Here is a 19,363-nt window from a genome sequence, read left to right on the forward strand (position 1 = left end):
CACACAGTCCTCTCCACAGCACTGACCAGGGGCCCCGCAGGGATGGAAGAAGGGTACAACTCTGAGCTATGCTCAGGACTGGAGCCACCATAGCAAAGGTGTGAGCTCTGGAATCCAGGAATGAAAACAAAACATGGCTTTTGGGTCTTCCCCCGGGAGGCTGGTTTGAGTGGAACACCTCCAGACCAAGCTAGCTTCTCATGTGGCACCCTTGAACGGCCAGCAGCCAGAACCTAAGTGCACTTTTGACCTGGCCAGCCACCATTGCAAAGCTGCCACTGAAGTATACTCCTATACTTCAGGCCCCAGGCCACTCAGCAGAGGCCTGGAGAGCCAGGCTCTGAGCCAGACAGCTGGAAGCTCCACAGTCTCCATTACTGGCTGTGTGACTCTAAGGCCATTGACTTCCATGCTGCCATAAAATAAGAAGTGGACATTGTGGCTGTGACTGGTGTGGTGTTATCATCCAACAAAGACACTTTCACCAAAGAGAAAGAGGAGAGGAAATGAAGCCCATCAGACCGACCACTGCAGGAAGCAAGTGTGGGTTAGGAGTGGGAGGTGTGGACAGAGTCCTTAGGCTGCGTGTGTCCATGGGAGCTGGAGGCGCCAGGGAGGGACCATGAAGAGGAGGCTGATCTCAGTCATCCTGAAGTTGAGATGTGCTGGCCTGCCATGTAGATAGGGGAAGAGATGTAGGGAGAGCAGAGGAGCGAGCAGCTGGAGGTGGTGGGGAGAAACAGGCTGACAGGGGTGAGGGGAGTGTCAGAAAGGCTGGAGGGAAGCAAGGAAGGAGCCAAGGTTACGTCAAAGGCTATGGAGAACCAAGGCAGGAGGAAATCGCAGATCTGTGCAGTACTTGGCATCACATCTACACAACAGAAACTTTCCACAGGTAGAGACAGAAGTGGTAGACTCTCAAAGCTTCCCAAGGGGGAGGGGGAGGCACCTCACCACTATCAGAGCAGCCCTTGGGTGCAGTGTCCCCTTCCAGGCTGCCTCCAAACCCGGGCCGGTCACCAAGAGCCCTCCAGCCTACTGCTTGCGTGACCGAGCCTTTCCTGAAGCGTGAGGCACACTTTCCCTCGGAAGGAGGCGAAGCACTGACCCTCTGGTTGCCTGGGTCCAGACCAACAGTGAGGGGATGGCATTGAGAACCCAGGGCTGGATCTGCTGTCTGCACAGGGCAGCACTGCGTCTCACTTACTGTTTTCAGACAACTCCACGATGTAGTAGAGCACGGGGCTGTTTCCATCGAAGGGCCGCACCCAGGAAAGTGTCACCGAGTGGCTGTGCGAGGGGTTCAGGCTGGCCAGGAGGTTTTGAGGCGGGTGTGGCAGTTCACTTGAAGGGAAGAAGGAAGGAAAGGATGTCAGATTTACAGGAGGTTGGGAGGTTCCTGGTTGTGTGCTGGGTGGAAACAGAACATGAAGTATGCCCCAAACATTGTTGCTGGAAAGAAATGAAGCTGAGCTCCAGCACTTGTGCTGTTTTGTCTCCTGAACGTAATTTGATTTGTTCCCCATGGTATCACATGGCATTCAGTCTGCAAACCCTTTTCTGGTACTGGGGTTTGAACTCAGGGCCTTATGCTTGCTCGACTTGCTTGGTAAGCTGATGGCTCTACCATATGAGCCATACCTCCAGTTTGGCTTTCGATGGTTATTATTTTGTAGGTAGGAGTCTCAGGGATTTTTCATCCCAGGATGGCTTTGAACTGTGATTCTTTACATTTCAGACTCCTGAGTGGACATATGTTTATATATTATTCAAGACAAAACTCGATCAACAATTTGACTGTATAAGTGGAAGTTAAAATGGAAATATGGAAAATCATGTAAAGAGAAAAAAAAACCCTGGAAGGGGTGACTTGGAGTGGAAGTTTTCCACACTAGAGTTTAGAGTTATTAGCAAAAATGCCCATATGCATTCTTAGATAAACAGAGTCGGTTCATTTATTGACAGCATGTAGCTATATTATCGTTCTGTCTTCTGCCAGCTAATGGGGGTTTAGGGGAAGCTCTTCAAAGGAAATGTGGTGAAAACACTAACTGAAATCCCACGGAAATGTTAAATAACACATCAGCAGTCCATAAAATGGAGACGCAATTAAAGTAGATACATTCTAACAGAGAAGTTTTCCTGGTGACAGAGCTGTGACACCCTACTTCGTGGTCTCTGCCAAGGACAAGTTTGTAACCTAGAAGCCCCAAGCTCCTTGAGCTCAGTGTTTAACCCACATCTCCGGGGCTGGACAGGAGCTGCTCTGAGTTCATTCTGGAAGAGTGAACCTTTGCCACTTGCTCCTTGGCAGTGCTGGGGAAAGGGGCGCTGAGGTGTGGCACATCACCCCTCAACTACCTGAGTATTCCTTAGATATCACTCACTGAAGAACCACACAGCTCCACAAAGCCCCATCATTACATCTGAGGCTTTAATACATACTCATTGTACTTGGCAATTTATGAAGCTTATTTGTACCCTCGGCTACCTGAGAAACACAGCTCTCCCAAATCCACACACCATCTTTAAGCAGGCCACTCTTTCTCATGGAGACAGGAACCACATTATCCATTAGCACAGTGAAGCGTAAACTTCAGTCTGAAATGCAGTCTTGTTTTCTGCTTAGTGTGAATTAAGTTTTCAATCACAGAAAGGGCTGTTATTTCTGTTTGAGTTTTCCACAAACTGAACTATCACTATATAAAGGCCAATAAGCAGGAAATACCAGGATAAAAAATGCTCCCCAAACAACAACAACAACAAAAACTCCTCCTGTAGCCTCTCTGTACATTAGCTTGACAATAATATTACATTTAAAAATAAAATACATAGCATTTTTCTTAAAATAAAAAAAATCTCTTCTCTAGAACCCCATTTCCTATTTTTATTCTCTAGTCTGAACTGGTTTGATCTGAAACTAAAGTTAATAACCAAATAAACCAAAGCTAATAACCAATCTGAAGACAAATCAAAAGTAATCTTAGATAGATATATCTACAGAGGACTGTTGAATGACAAAACATTTCTCCGGTCTGGGATGGAACTTTGAGGACTTGGGGCAATCCCGAGAACTGAATGGTCTTTCAAGACAGTTCCTCTAGCTGCACACCTGAGTGTGGCCTCATGAGCTGATCCAGTGAGATCTGGAAGTGAGATTTGGAGTGCATGATGCGCACACACACACACACACACACACACACACACACACACACACACACAGATATAATCTAATGCAAGGACTTTCCCGAGTTCTGGATAGAGGGAAAAGTGGGAAGCCTCATGTTTTTATCAACTAATGAGACATGTGGTAAAACCCCAGGTTGTGTGGCTGCTGCCACACCATGTAGGCAGTTGTGTTGGGGGCTGGGCCTTTGACTTGTGAGGTCTACTAATTCCAGGTTGCTGGTGTGAGAGTTCCATGGTAACATGGTAGAGATGCTCTTCAGAATGCACGGGTTTCTGACACAACAGCCCTGAGCTTGGAGGATGAGTAGGGCTGGCTGGAGCTGTGAGCCGGGCTCCCCACCAGCAGAGAGACGCAAGAGCAGCTTGGTCTCCCAAACACCATGAGGAGACCCTGGGAGGTCACCGGAGGCACTTCATGACAAGACAGGAAACAGCTGTAACTACGTACTTCAGAGGGGCTGACAATGAGTCATACATCTGTTTCCCACCAAAACGAGAGCTTTTATGTCCAAATTTCAGTGCATACATGGAAGAGACCTGCCACACACAGGGGTGGGAGAAGCTTTCTTAGGGCTGGAGGGCCACCATCTGAGCACTTCGGAGTGTGTCTAGGCATAGCTCTCCATGTCTACCCCACAGTTCACTTATTTTTCTGCACAGTCCGTGTGGCTTCTGATTTCCCATCTCCAGCTGAACTGAAGCAATGAGAGGAGGCAACAGGGGCTGAAGCTCCAGGGCACCTGCCTGGCAAAGAGAGGCCCTGACTTCCAATGTAACCAAGTGTGCTAAGTACCAGAGGCTAGGGATTTAAAGAATACTTAAGGTGTGTGTGTGTGTGTGTGTGTGTGTGTGTGTGTGTGTGCGCGCGCGCGCGCACGCATGTACACACGTATGGGTAAGAAGGTTTCGGAGGGAAAAATAACGGAGAAAATGAGGGAAGAGGTAACACTTCAAAAAGAAATGCATAGGACTAGGAGTTTGGCCTAATGGTAGGATGCTTGCCTAGCATGCACGAAGACCCAGGTTTGATTCCTCAGTGCCACATGCATAGAAAAAGCTGGAAGTGGTGCTGTGGCTCAAGTGGTATTGCTCTAGCCTTGAGAAAACCCAAGAACAGTGCTCAGGCCCAGAGTTCAAGCCTCAGGACTGGCAAAAAGTTTAAAAGAAATGTATCTATTACCTGATTTACATAACTGTAACCCTCTGTACATCACCCTTACAATAAAAATTCCTATAAAAATCAAACCTTTATGGTAACATTATTGTTTGCTTTGATTATATCTTAAGGAAAAGTTTAGACTCTCTAGCCTTACGTAGAGAGGACAACCAGTCTTTTCTCAGTCATTTACAAGCACAAAGACAACTGTTTTAATTTTGCAATTTTAATGCTATCTCTTTCTTACTCCAGAATAACTCCCTACTCCAGAATTGTGCACACACATATATATTAAAAGAGTGTCTTACTGTGCAGCCCAAGATGGCCTCACACTCTTTGGAGTGCTGGAATTATAGGTGGGTATCACTATGCTTGGCTTTAAAGTTATATATATGTACATATACATATATGTATATATGTCGGTTGTGGGGTTTGAACACTGGGCCTGAGCACTGTCCCTGAGTTCTTCAGCTCAAGACTAGTGCTCTAACACTTGAGCCACACACCACTTCCAGTTTTCTAATGGTTAATTGGAGATAAGAGTCTCATGGACTTCTGCGCCCAGGCTGGCTTTGAACTGGGATCCTCAGATCTCGGCCTCCTGAGTAGTTAGGATTATAGGTGTGAGCTACTGGCACCCGGCTAAAATTTTTTTAAAATAATTTTTTTCATTTTGTATCCTGACATTTTATTTTTTATTGTTGGGATAATGTATCGAGGGGTTACAGTTACATTAGTCAGGTAGTAGGTGCATTACTTCTCGCACACTGAGCCCCTTCTCATGTTTTTGTCCTTCATGTTTTCCGCCTTCCCTTTCCTATTTCAAATAAACAAATGTATATACAATATACCAGGTAACAAAGTCAGATACAGTAACATTACGAGATTAATCATAAGGGAAACAAAAGAGAAGAGAAATAACATAGTACATTAAGTACATAAATCTCTTATTTCCATATCCTAGAATTCCTTTTATTTAGTCTCAACCTGAAAGTTTCAACCCATGCCAAGGAAACCTAACGTATCTAAAATAATTTTTTTTTGCCAGTCCTGGGCTTGAGCTCAGGGCCTGAGCACTGTCCTTGGATTTTTCTCAAGGCTAGAGCTCTACCACTTGAACCTCAGCACCATTTCCAGCTTTTTTCTATGTATGTGGTACTGAGAAATTGAACCAGGTCTTCGTGCATGCTAGGCAAGCACTCTACCACTAGGCCAAACTCCCGGCCCCTAAAATAATTTTTTTAAAAGAACTTAAAGAGCAATGTAGTCCTAAGACATTTAGTATAGGAATGGAGATCTAGGAGCCCAGCAGCACCCAAGGCCATCCCTGTCCCTTCCCACAGAGATCTGCTGGTCTGTACCCACCAGGGTCAGTTCTTCAGTGCCACACCCTGTTTTGTGGCCCAATGCAGAGGTGTCTACACCATAAGACTCGGGGTTGGAAGATCTGTCTTTGCCTGGTTTTCCTCCCTGTCCTGTATGAATAGCGCTTCTGTGGTATCTTTTGTGTCGAACACCACCTGTTTAGTTATGCTAAGAGCTCTTTAAGCATCAGCAGTGTTCCTTTAAATAAGTTCTGGTTATCTTGGAAACGTTTGGGAAGCCCTTGACCGTCCTGTCAATCGCAGACCCAATGAGGCCCTAACGTATTCCAAGTCCATTTGGGAACACGTTATCTAATAGGAGTAGATTGCACCCACAGTCTCTCTGCCAACTTTGGAAGGAGATAAATGATCTGCTGTGACTCACAGACAGCGATGCCCAACGGGTGACCCAAGGAAGACAGGGAACAAGGCGAAAGGAGCTGAGCACTGAGTCACTGTGCCCTGCAGAGAGACTTGGGGGCACGGTAGTCAGCTGATCATGCCACCATCACATCACAATGAGTAAAGTCTGGACTGGAAGGCAAGGAGACAGGTGTGGGAAAGAGAAAGAGCAAGGAGAAAGGACGAGAGAGCGAGGGTGGGGGAGAGTAATTGGCACAACCTTGGCAGAGGGGGAATTGCTTAGGCAGAAGAGGGTCAGGCCAGTGGTTCTCTGTCTGGAAAGCAGAGGCCCTCAGACGCATAAATGGTGACTTGGCCAAATCCATCTTGGGCAGGTGAAGGAGGAAGGTGATGGGTCTGAGAATGGTGATGGAGGGTATTAAATTGCTCAGTCCTGATTATGTCTTTGTCAGAAGTAGTTTTGTTGGAGGAAAAAAAAACCCACCAAAACCCTCTCTTTCTCTGCCTCAGGGTTTGAGTTGTCCAGTTGCTCTGTAAATTAGGTTTTCTCTGTACTCATAAGAATTAGTCTCTGATTTCAGGAGGAGAGAGGCAATGCTAATTGGGTCTTTAAATGATTGAACAATTAATCAATCCATAAAGCCTCAGGAGCCCCGTCCCTCTGGTGTGCTCAATAAGGCAGGAAGCTTGGGGGGGGGGCAGAGTTATCTCATGGCCAAGCTCTTGCTCTACCGTACTGGTAAATTTGAAGGACAGGACTACAACGAAGGACGGCAAAGTTGAGTGATAATGACCTCTGTTGTTACATTCGCAGGCCATGCTAGCGAGCCATCGGGAATTTTAGAAGCCCCTCTTTCTGGAAGATTGGATAACGTAGAGCCCACACAAATTAATTATCCTTGGTGATGTAAAACAGACCCCCCCTCCTAGTTGAACTTAGTAAGTGGAGTAAGGCTTATTCAGACACTTATTAGATACCTACTATATACCTGAGGTTGCTGCAAGCAACAGGCTCAGCAAGAGGAGTTACCTCTCTGGGGTCAAATGCAGTGTGCTCATGGGGAGGGAAGAGCCCAGATCCTGTCATGGCACCTGCAATGCAATGGCCCTCTTCCCAAAATGGACAAGAAATGGTAGGGGTTATGATACTGGGGTTTGAACTCAGGGCCTCACAATTATGAGATACGATGTCAGTATAATTTTCGCCTATACATGTGTCTGGTTTGTTTTAGAGAGAGGGTCCCCTTAACTTTGGTTAGGCTGGCCTGGAACTGTGATTTTCCTGTTTTCATTCCTGAGCATCTAGGATGCACATACGTGCTATCAGGTTCTAAGAGTCTGTGCAGGAGGGTGCCGACAATGGTTATTCACTCCAGACCTTAATCCTCTGCAGCTGGTAACATTAGTGATCAGTCTATAAACTGAACAAACCAAGAGAGATTTGTTTTACAACAACCTACCCAAAGCCCCCCAGCCAGCGGATAGGTAGGGAACCCCTCTCAGCCTGACCAGGAGCCCTGACCTAGCCCTTATGGGCAGGAAGCTCGTGTTACCCCGTCCCCATGCCAGCATGGCTGGAGCTCAGTTTCATGCTAAGGACTGAACACGGGCGAGAGGCACGAGGATACACACTGGATGGTCTATTTTTGAAAATCTCTCTCCTAATGCTCCTAATTTCTATATTTAATAAAGTGGCTTTTAACTAAAGTGGAGAGGGAAAGGAGAAACGGACAGTCAGGCTTTTGAAGGGCCCTGGTTAGCCATAAGTATCCCTCAGTCTCTTGAGCAATAGGAGGGTTTTTTTTTTGACTGACTTTATTTATACTTTGGTCACCTGGGCATATCGTGGCTATCACAGAGCTGGATTTGACCAGTTCTCTGAGAAACATGGGGGGGGGGGCTTCTAAAATTCCAGATGGCTCTCTAGCATGGCCTGTGAATGTAACAACAGAGGTCATTATCATCCCAACTGTCATGGCGGATGTTCTGGAGCCCAGGGCCAGTCTGAATCTGAAGACACACATCTGATGCAGCGTGTGGAAAGCATTTATTACACCGACAACTTCCCACAGCCTTCTAAACCAGCTCTGCAACCTGCGCCACTTAAATTGTTTTGAATCACAAATCTGCAAATATTTCTATATTTAGAGATGAGCTGCTTTACTAGCATAAAGAAAGCCTATTATTTTATACATACAGCAACAGTTGCTGAAAAATGTGTTTTACTTAGAGGAAATCAAATAAGCAAATAGTAGGGAAGATATGTAAATCAGTGGAACATAAAAATTGTGCAGAATAAAAAGAATGTGTTATATTGGAAGTATGCAATTTGGCTTCTGCTGACAGAGTCCTTATGAACTGCTAACACTTATTTATTTGATACTGACAATGGGTGATCTAAGAGTTCTCAAAGGTAGTTTAAAAAAATGTGCATAGCACAGAGGATTACCAAAATCCACTGGCTAGTTCTTCCAACATTATCAGAAAGGAAAAAGGGGGTGGGGGAAATCCCGGACGCCAGGTCTGGAAGGTAAAGGGAAGGGATGTGATGGCACGTTCATGTGGGGAGCCAGGATACGTGGGCAGTGAGGCAAGGAGGGACAGAGACAAGCCAACCGAGGCTGGTCCATTCACGGATGTGTTCAACAACCCTTCAGCCAGCATATGTTTATTGAGCACCTGCTGCAAACCAAACACTGTGGCAGGCACCCAGAAGGCAAAACAGTGTCACTGAGATGCTTCAGGAGAGGAAGCCCAGAAGGTAGCTTATTCCTTCAAGTGTAACCAGTGCTACAAGGCTGGATCAACCAGGTCCCGGGCAGAAATGTGGGAGGCATCTGTGACCCAAAGGCAAGAGACAGTCCCAGAGCCTAGGGCTTGAAAGCATGTAAGACTGGCATGTAATAGTGGGGAGGCGCTAGGATGGAGAGGGTCAATGGGGAAAACCTGGATCCCAGACCCAAGGACTTCCCAGGACTAACGTTCTAGGTCCACAGGGCTCAGGATTAACTAGGGGGACTTTTGTTCCCAATAGGACATCCTGGTTAGGGACAGATGGGAGGAGGGGTGAGATTATTTCCAGTCCAGAAGATATAACAGGGCTTTCTAGACTGGCTAGTATGCATGGTTAACCTTTTCTTCTCCCACCCCAGAGATGGACGGAGGCCTAAGCCTGTTTGCTCATTCATGCATGCTGGAAACACACACAGAAGGCCGGGCAGGACACTCAGCAAGCGTTGTTTTCATTCTTAATCCCCTTGGCTGGGCTAAGGATTCACCGACAAATGAGACGCATGTACTCAAAATGTTCCAGTGCTATTTTTAGAGAATGATTTCCATGGGCAGAATCCTTCCTGGATCAAGGTGGGCAGAGTCTCTATGAGAAACCTCACAGTATTGCCTTTTCCTGACAGCGCTGGCCAGGGATGGGTGGGCAGGCGTGCGCTGCCCTGGCAACAGCATTCCTTCCACTCTTTTCAGACTGCATTTTTGTAATCTTGGGCTTGGGGAATATCTAGGAGGGCATGATTTCTTTCTTTCTTTCTTTCTTTTAAAGCAGATAAGTATATGGTGAAGAAGTGAGATTTGTCAGCAGGCCTTTCAGCTTCTTGCTCTGTGAGTGCAGAGGGAGCTCAAGCAAGAGGCAGGCACAGGAGATCAATAGCTTCCAACTGTGCCTTGGACCTCCAGGAAGGCCTGGATTGGAAGTAATGGGCAGCTGCTTACTAGTTCCAGAATTTCAAAAGACTTAATGGAAAGTGTCTATTTACCCACAGAGAGGCAGCTGGGACTAACTTAAGCCCAAAGCCCAGTTGGCTGTCACACCACAGTCCAGCCTGCGGTAGGCCAACCCTGACATCTCTCACCGACTGGAAGTTCTGATGGGCAATCAGACAGAAACAGGAACTCATTGTTACTTAACTGCAGCATGAACAACCTGTATGATATAATCTCTGTGAGAGAGATGTGACAGAAGGCTCCATGGGAACAATAGCTATAACTGATACACCTATACCAAGAATGAAACCCAGAAAAGGCCTTGCCAATGTGCTACGCTGGCATGGTGACCTCAGAAGGCTGACATGAGCCACACAGTGACCATCATCACATGGGCTACCTGGCCGTGGCTTGGAAAGGTGCCAGTGGAGTGCAGCTCTGTGGGCTAATGAGCGCTGTCCAGGCAGTACTCACATGACTTCGAGCCGGGCTGTTCTGGAATCGTTGCCCCCCTCAGACAGAATCTCGCAGGTGTAGTCTCCGATGTCACCTGACCATGTCTGGCTAATGAGGAGGGATCCATCCTTCTCCACCACAATTCTAGAACTGCCAGAGGGGGTGATGGCCACGTGGTCCTTCTTCCAGACATAGCTGTGGGCCAAGCACAGAGTGTTCATTATAATAGCTACACTGACAGGATTACCAGTTCTTCCCTAGCTGATCTGAATGAGTAATGGATGACCTTGTGAAATTTACCGAAGGTCACTGACTGAGGCTCTTTAAGATCGTGACTTTTATGAGATGTGCAAAAGAAGAGAAACAAAAGCATCCAGATATCTTGGTCAGTGTAGTGGATGCTGACGTAATTATGACAGGACAATGGCGATGACGGGAAACACTTGCGTGAACTTGTGTTTTGGTAACGGGGTGTGTGCCTGTCATTTGTTAAACTAACACTCCAGTGTAAAGGGATGCTCCTGAGGGACCGAGGGCACTTCTTGGAGAGCAGGCAATGTTGGGTAAAAATTCCCACAGTGGTTACTCGAGTCCATATATGTATCCATATATTGATATATCTATATATCGATGTCCCATTTTACAAGCAAATTCTTAATAAAAAGATTCCCACAATTTGATCTGCCCATCTGGCAGATAGTCTTCCTCATGTAATGTTTTTCCCTGGTTACAGTAGTACCTTTTCTACTATCAGATCAATTGGGAGCCAGCCAGTCTTTAGATGTCACTGTGTAGGGCCACTAGTTACTGCTAGATGAAATGATGAAAATGCTGTTTTTAGTTTCTTAGAATAATTTGATCAGATCTTACAAATATACAGTTTTTGGAAGACTTTCTAGTTACAGAGGACCCACATTTTTACCACCTACCCATCTGAAATTACTTGGACATGACAGGACCAGTTTCCTAGGAAGGGATGAGTGGTTTATCATTTGCAGTCTGTGGTCCCTTGGGCCAGGATCAGGTGAAATGATCCAGCTCAGGAAAGGGCCTCCCACTTCATCACACACAAAAAGCTATAGCAAACCACCCATATCCAAGGGAATTCTTGGTGAGCTCTCAGAGAGCTGAAAATCACAATTATTTGTTTTTCCTTCATTCTTTAAAATCCTGCTTCAAATCATTTAGGATGAACAAATTCTTTTTCTGGGTATGATGCACATTTTTTGGGCAGGCTCCAAAACTTACTAGCTAATCTTTTTAAATTTTCAATGTTCTTTAATTTTATTTTATGGTCGGGTAATGAATAGAGGGGTTACAGTTGCATTGGTCAGGTAGTGGGTGTATTACTTCTTGAAAATTGGTACCCCTTCTCATGTTTTTTTGTCCCCTCTACCCTTCTCCAACCCCTCCCAATCATCTTGGTAGAGTGTTCTACTAGGTAATTTTTAATTTGCTATTTCCTGTTTATTAATTTTGTTCTGTAATGAAACAAAACTTGGTTTTTTGACCTCTTGAGTGCCAGGTACAGAAGTGAGCATCCATGATTTACCAAACACCTGCTCAGGACAGTGCATTACCAATTAATAACCACCCATGTCTCTAGAAGGCATCTTGGTTCATGCTTTTGGTTGGCTGGGTAGGTACCTGTGGAGCTAATGATATGGTAGCTGGACCCCTCTCTTCTCTCTCCCTCTCCCTCCCCGCCTCTCTTCTCAAAGCTGATTGGAAAAAAAAAACTATTTTGTAAGTGCCACTCCGCAGCAGACTAAGCTTACCACAGAGCCCACCTGTCTGCAGCTAGGCATTCAGCTAGAATATCTTTTTTTTTTTTTGGAAAAATCCAGAAAGGAAGAGAGTATCTTGAGTGCATCTTGGAGTCACTCTGCCCCCTTCTTTACATGTATTGTCCTTCAGCTCTATGCCTTAGTCCCCCAGTACACAGAGAGCCATGGTGGAGCAGAGGAATTCCCTTCTGAGCAGTGCAAAGCCCCAGCGGAAACACTGTTGAAATCCTATTCGATCCCTCTGGATTTTTCTCTCATTAAGTATCAGCCCTTGACAAGTACGTTTTACAGATAGTGTATTAACCTTGGCAGAAAAATCATGAAAAGCTGTATTGAAGTCATGGAGTGGAACATAGCTCACTGTAAATAATACATAAGGCTGGAGTGGAAAATAGGGTTCTTGTGATTAATGACAGAGTCCGTGGCTGTAAGATTCCGTAATCAGGGATCTGCTGCTGAAATCAACGTCCCCCCCCAAATTCTTCTTCCTCATCTTCACTTCCCTTGGTAAACTCACAGAACATTAATAAAAGCCCCAATGTATCAAAACGTCTGATCTGACCGGAGAGAAATCCGGGGGTCATGAGTGGCCCCACAGCGCAGCGTGGCCGTGGTCCCCTTAATCACGACTTGGTCCTCAGGAGGATGGATGATGGATGTTCGATCTGAAACAACACAAGCCACAGCATGGATGAGATCACACATCTGAGAGAGTCTCTGCCCCTTAGGGGGACGAGAATTGGTCATCTGACATCAGCATCTCCAAATTGTCTCCCATCTTGGCAAAATAGGTGTAAATGGAAGCACTCAAAACCAGTCAGGGAACTGAAAACCAGCATTTCCTGTCACAGCAAAGCTGGCTTACCCCCTAGAACCCTGGGTCATCCTCACTGTCCAAGACAAAGCAAGAAGGGAAAGTCACCAGCTTGTGAGTTCTACAGTCTTGGCCAAATTAACTCTTCCCAAATAATCACAAGACAGCACTTTGTGACTTTGCAAAGTGAAAAGGGCATTTGTGTATGTGAACTTATTTGTTGTAACAATCTCATAAAGGCTATTTAAAAAAATCTGTCATATTATGATTGTTATAATTATCATTATTATCACTATTTTGTCAGTCATGGGGCTTGAACTCTGGGCCTGGGCACTGTCCCTGAGCTCTTTTGCTCTAGTCTAGCATTCTACCACTTTGAGCCACAGTGTCATTTCCTGTTTTCTGGTGGTTCACTTTCATAAGTCACAGTAAGCTTCAAGGGCCAAATGGAACGAAACTTCTTTTGTAGTTATTGCCCGTGTTTAGTACTTTCAAACTACTCTTGATGCTTTTAGAATGCCTCAAAAATTAGACAAAGGTCACTTATCAAAGTGGACACCAATAACATGAATCCTAAAAACAGAGAATCCTAAAAATAAACAGATAGCACATAAAGCACAAATGATGTCTCCCTCACAAGTCATTCACTAAAGCAAGTTCAAACTCTGGCAGCATCAGCTAGCCTATGAAAACGTATCACTGAACAGTCTTTTTGAACAAATGCTTTTGTAATAATTGGGCAAGAGGAGAGGGACTATGTCCTTTGTAGCTGAAGGTCAGAGGAGGGAGTACTCAGTACTACAATCCTACAATTTCTTCTGCATTTCAGAAACTTGTATCCTAACATAAGGATGCTAAACGCTGAAGAAACAATCAAGACTTTCTTCCAGTTCACTTCTAATACACAAGAAGCATTCATATTGAACATATTAGAAGTATAGTTTGAACATTAGATAGTATAGAGAAAAATACTTCCTTAAGCAGTCTGATTCTTGATTTAGTTTCCTCAGCAAACACTGTGAAATTAGCTACGATCAGCAATTTTGATATTTGAGTCAATTGGGCGTCCTAACATGACTGATTTGAAAAAAGTCAATCTTATCTCCCCCGACGGGGTGGGGAAGGGAGGAAGACAATCCACCCATGAAATCTTTTAAGTACATCTTCTAATTATTATTTAAGAAACTGAAAAAAATAATTGCTTCATAAATGTCTATAAATCAGTTGTAAAAAAAAAAATCCTCATCTTCTTGATGAAGTGAGAAAGCCCCGGAATACACTGTGGGCCCCCAGGGCACAGACGGTACACGACTGCAGGGTGTTTAGCAGACACTTGTCAGACATGGTGGCCCTTACTCCACACAGTAAGTGCTGCCGATGCGTCCAGGGAGCCCTCTGCGTTGGCTGCATAGCAGGTGTAGTTGCCGGCATCCTGGATGAAAGCAGGGGTGATCTGAAGGCCTCCAGACTCCAGTAGCATAAACCTAGGAATCCGGACGGAGCCACTGGCCAGAATATGGTTCCCTGAAGGCCAGAAGAGAAGCAGGAAGATTAAAACCCGAACACTTGGAAGAAGAGGAAGAAGTGACGACAGTAGCAACCAAGAATATAACATAGAGACAAAGAAAGTTTTATACTTAAAAACAACACAAAACAAAAAAACCCAAGCCAGCGCCAGTGGCTCACACCTGTAATCCTAGCTACTCAGGAGGCTGAGATCTGAGGATCGAAGTTCAAAGCCAACCTGCGTACAAAAGTCCATGAGAGTCTTATCTCCAGTAAACAGCCAGGAAAGTGGAAGTGGCACTTTGGCTCAAGTGGTAGTATACTAGCCTTGAGCTGAAGAGCTCAGGGACAATATCCAGGCCCACAGTTGAAGCCTCACAATGGACAAAACCCAAACAAAAACACAAGTATTTCCTTTGCCTTACTTAGAATAACAAAAATCCAGATCATGTGAATTGCTTAATATTGAACTATTTGGTTAAAACAATTATGGACTGTGTATGGGATCACTAACTTAGGACAGCTGCTTTTTATATTTCTTTGTTGGTATTTATATGCATTTGAAAATGTTCGATAGAAGGCTATGATTAGGATTATACTCAGGATAGAAAAAAAAAGACATCAGATCAGCAGCCACCATTGCTCTTGCCTCGCTGCCACCCAGGTCTCTACAAGACTTCCACTTCTGAGACGGAGAAACCACCACACAGCTTTCTGGTAGTGTGGACCGGATCTGAACTCTTACATTGCTCCAGATCAAAGGTTCGTCGAGCTTTAAGAATGGATACATTTCAGCACAGACCCGCGTAAGGATACGAGTTTGGCAGGGTGTGCATGAGCACTGGCAAAAGGAAATTGGACCATGAAGACAGCCTGATATGCAGCACTGTACTTCACAGGAACCGCAAACATGGGTGAAATTAAGTCCACAGATCAAACTGGGGAAGACTGTAAAGTGATGCTACACTATAAGTACCTTCATTCAAAAAAGGACCAGATTTTTATATTCTGAATAGTATGAAGAAGAAATCCTTTCTTCCACAGATGGAAAAATGGAGTAGAAGCAGAATTGCTTCATGTCCAATAGTTAATATCTGAGGAGACCCCGTGGGTGGAAGGCCTTCCCTGAAGGCTTAGACATTTGCATAACTGTTATCACTTCATAATATCTGCTTCCTATCTTGAAAATTGGGTCTTGCCTGACCCCCTATACCCATGGCATCTCATCTTGAATCCTGCTAGCAGAGGAACACAGTGCAATGCAACGCAGTGGTAATTTTACATTGGCTGCACTGCTAGAGAAAGCAGAAGCCACCTGCCTTTCTTCCAAGTGATGGCGGGCTTGGGGGCTCCAGACACCTCACACCTCAGAACAGCTGTCATCCCGTCGGTCACTGTGGTGTCGGCAGGGCGCTGGGTGAAGGCTGGGGCGATGTCTGCAGAGAGTTCACAGTGCATGGTCAGTGATGGCCCTGAGGGTGTGAGGTGGCCTGGCGGGGACTGTGTCCCTGCGTCCTGGGCCCCGTCTCAGAGATGATGTAGCAGTAAAAGCCAAAAATATTTTGAAGGTGCTCATGACCCCCCATTGTTTATCTCCTAGGTGTTGCTCATCTTTGCAACCAAAGAGAAATGTACACTTGCGCGCATAGGGCAGGGGCCTAGAAAGGGCAGGGACCACATCTAGGTGAATGCTAAAGACATGTACTTTGATGATGATGATGATGATGATGGTGATGATGACGATACCCTGCTTTGGTTGTCCAAATAAAAGGCTAGTTCTAGATACAAAACAAGAAGACCTGTTCACACTAGATACTGAAATGAGGAGGATCCTGGGACCTCACTGAGGACCACTCTCCTGCAGGCCAGGACTTCTCCTTCCTGAGGACCCCATGGAGACTTAGGGAGTGCAGGCTGCTGGGAGCAAGGGTTTGCCTGAGCTTCTTGCCTGACTTCTCTGGTACCAATCCCATTGATAACACTACTATAGCAGGGGTCACCATGCTCAGATCTCAGGGGAAACCCCCAGAGGAGAAGCGGCCATGTCTGGGGAGACTGTGGTACAGTGGTGGCCACTTTCTTCCCCTAGCAGAAACCCTCACAAGCCTCAGATAGCCCTTCCCCCTCCACAGCTCAAGCCCATGCTTTCTCTCTACATCAGGGTGAGCATTGCACACTAGGACTCTGAATATCACAGGGGTTTCCGAGCTGGTCTCAGAATATCTGCTCAGCTGACCAGACATCAACTCCCCAGCTTGTCAGTGCTTCTGCAAACAGGGGCAACTTGTCCCCGTGGAGAATTGGGGCCTCCGGACACCTGGCTCCCACACCTCCCCTGCCTGACCTGCCTTGTCACAAGCTCCCCTTGTCTTTCCTCAAGGCACCTGCAGTCCTAACCCCATCCCACTTCTTTCTGGTCTCAGTGTGTTACCTCAGCAAGACCTCCTGGCCAGCACTCCACATTCACAGCTTCTCTACAGGGCTCACAGGCAAGGACCACACTTCCTGCCTTTCTCCCTAGCCCCTGTCCTGGGGCATAGAACTTCGTCCTTTTCCTCATAGTTGTGCCCCAAAAGCCAAGCCAGATACTCAGTAGACATTTATTTATGTGAATGATTACATAATATATTTTCTTAAATCTTCCTAAAGGTAGTTTACTAAAATTAACCAAGTGAATTAAAAAAAACAAACACACACCTTCTTTTGCAAAACTCTATGCTTAAAAATACCTAGCTCAGCACTGTTGTCCCCATGTCCAGCTTAAATGCACACTTCCATTGGAATGTCTAATCTCACCCTCCATTGCTTCTGGTAACCAATCTGGATTGGTGTCCACATGAACAGAGGAGAAAACTGAGACCAAAAGAAACTCAATGAGCACTCAGCACTAACTCACCTTCTAGTGCCAGGTCTCTTTTCACTATGGGGGTTTGGCAAATCACAAATGGGGATACCAAATCCAGCCCATCCTCTATTTTTATGGAGTTTTATTGAAGCTGGACACAGGTGGCTCACTCCTGATATCGTAGCTGTTCAGGAGGCCAAGATGTGAGGATTTCAATTTGAAGCCACCCTGGGCAGAAAAGTGTGAGAGACTCTTCTTATCTCTAGTTAACTACCAAAAAGCTGGAAGTGAAGCTGTGGCTCAGTGGTAGAGTAAGGGACAGTATCCAGGCCCTGAGATCAAGTCCTAGAACAGGCACAAACATGCATGCATACACGCATACACACACACACACACACACACACACACACACACACACACACACGTTTCTTTAGACCTCAGCCACACTTCTCTACTGCAACTTCTCTGCTATTGTGGCCGAGACAGAAAGCACATCCTGCACAGCCTTAAACACTTTACAGAAAATAATGAATTCCCTGGTGGATCCTTGCTGCTAGGGAATCCAGGCCAGGATCGCAAGGTAGGCTTTAAATAATTCGAATCGATCACAACTCAGTTTCTGGTGAAAGCACCTAATATTATTTCTATAGTTTGCAGTAATATTTGTTTCCTATGCTCTAAACTACAGGGAAAATTTGACCCCTGAGCAAGGGTGAAGAGAGTGACCCCCCTTCCTTAGTTTACCATAATGTGTGTACATCTTAAAAACTGTCTGGTCCCTGCCCCAGCTCTGGCTAGTGGTAGCCAGGGGCCACGAGCACAGCCCCCTCTTTCCAGCGGCTCCCACACCAACAACACCAGCACTTGGCTTTCAAAAGGGAAAGCATGAAAGGTATAATTCCATAATCACTAAATTCTACTTCATTTTAGAAGAACAATATTACGACTAAGGGAGATTAAAAAGAAAACCCACAGATAGACTGAAAACCTTTACTTTTATTTTATTTTTCAAAGACAGAGTGCCAAGGTATTTCTGTTAATGGGATAATAAAAGAACCTCACAAAAGAACTATAATTGTTCAATAAAACTAAAATAGGGAATGAATATTAAAAAATGGGGAAAAAAGACCAAAGGAAAAAAGATTAGGAGGGAGCTGTTCACTCAACAGTACTTCCAATGCTGTCTAGAAAAGTAGGGACTGTTTTTATGCTTTTCCTATTGAGAAATTTCATAGCTTAGTTCAGGAAATACCAAGACTTACAGGCCAGTGAGGTCCCTGTCTTTCCTGGCTTCAGCAGAGTTTCCTAGGTGACCCAAAGCAGTTGAGGTGTGAGTGTGTGTGTGTGTGTGTGTGTGTGTGTTTGTGTGTGTGTGTGTATGTGTGTGTGTGCGCGTGCACATGTGTCTGCATGTACGTGTATATGTGTGTGTGGAGCGGAAGCTCTACCCCATTCAGGAGCCTGCTTTTGCTCATAGTGGTACTCACTGGTCACATCCAGATAGGTATGCGTCTCGATCTCCCCGCCTTCATTACTGGCAAAGCACTGGAAGATTCCAGAGTCTTCGGGATGCAGCTTCTGAATGCGTAGGCCTCCACTGGACAGCACTCGGTAGCGAGAGTTCTGGAGCTTACTGATGGGAACTGCATCTTTATACCATTGGAGGGTGGGAACAGGGACTCCTGGATAGAAGTAGAGGTAAACAGGCATTAAAAAATTAAATTCCAAGACTCCCTTGTATGAGGACCAAGACAAAGCGATTTCAAAGGCTCCCATGGAAGTGTCCTCTCAGGCTCCCCATAAGGATTCATTTTTCTCCTCTTTCTATGAAGACACTGACATAGAGTGACAGGACTGCATGGTTTCTGTTCTTGTTTTGACTGTAGGTGACCTTGAGCTTCAGTGGGAGATGAGGGGCTGGGATTCTTGGCTCGGAATACTTGGGCAGGGCTGTGAGGAGGGGAGGCAGGGAGTGGGCACAGTCTGGGTCTGCCCTCACTGGCTGCCTCCTCGTAGCCAGAGCACTTCACCTTTGCCTCCGTTTCCTCACACAAGGAAGGCAGGGATAACTGTGACCTCAAAGGCTGTGAAGAGTTGGTCCATTTCTAGATAAACTTGCCCAGCATGCAGGGAGTGCTCCCTGCTCAGCCTCGTTATGCAAGAGCA

At 45.7% G+C, this 19,363-nt stretch overlaps 1 protein-coding gene across 1 annotated transcript in view; it reads right to left on the reverse strand.

The window, feature by feature from the left end:
• The window catches only part of Sdk1 (sidekick cell adhesion molecule 1), an 803,720-nt gene that overhangs the window by 181,383 nt on the left and 602,974 nt on the right, over nucleotides 1-19,363 (reverse strand). Inside the window, exons 9-14 of the mRNA XM_090329832.1 lie at nucleotides 18,685-18,879; nucleotides 15,672-15,788; nucleotides 14,203-14,370; nucleotides 12,595-12,697; nucleotides 10,264-10,440; nucleotides 1,208-1,344 (exon numbers count right to left, since the gene is read on the reverse strand). Of these exons, the coding sequence (XP_090185958.1) occupies nucleotides 1,208-1,344; nucleotides 10,264-10,440; nucleotides 12,595-12,697; nucleotides 14,203-14,370; nucleotides 15,672-15,788; nucleotides 18,685-18,879 (897 nt within the window). The remainder of the gene's footprint in view (nucleotides 1-1,207; nucleotides 1,345-10,263; nucleotides 10,441-12,594; nucleotides 12,698-14,202; nucleotides 14,371-15,671; nucleotides 15,789-18,684; nucleotides 18,880-19,363) is intronic.

This window comes from Megascapheus bottae, chromosome 3 (assembly GCF_031878675.1).
Source record: "Megascapheus bottae isolate mThoBot1 chromosome 3, mThoBot2.hap1, whole genome shotgun sequence".
Taxonomy (NCBI): Eukaryota; Metazoa; Chordata; class Mammalia; order Rodentia; family Geomyidae; genus Megascapheus; species Megascapheus bottae.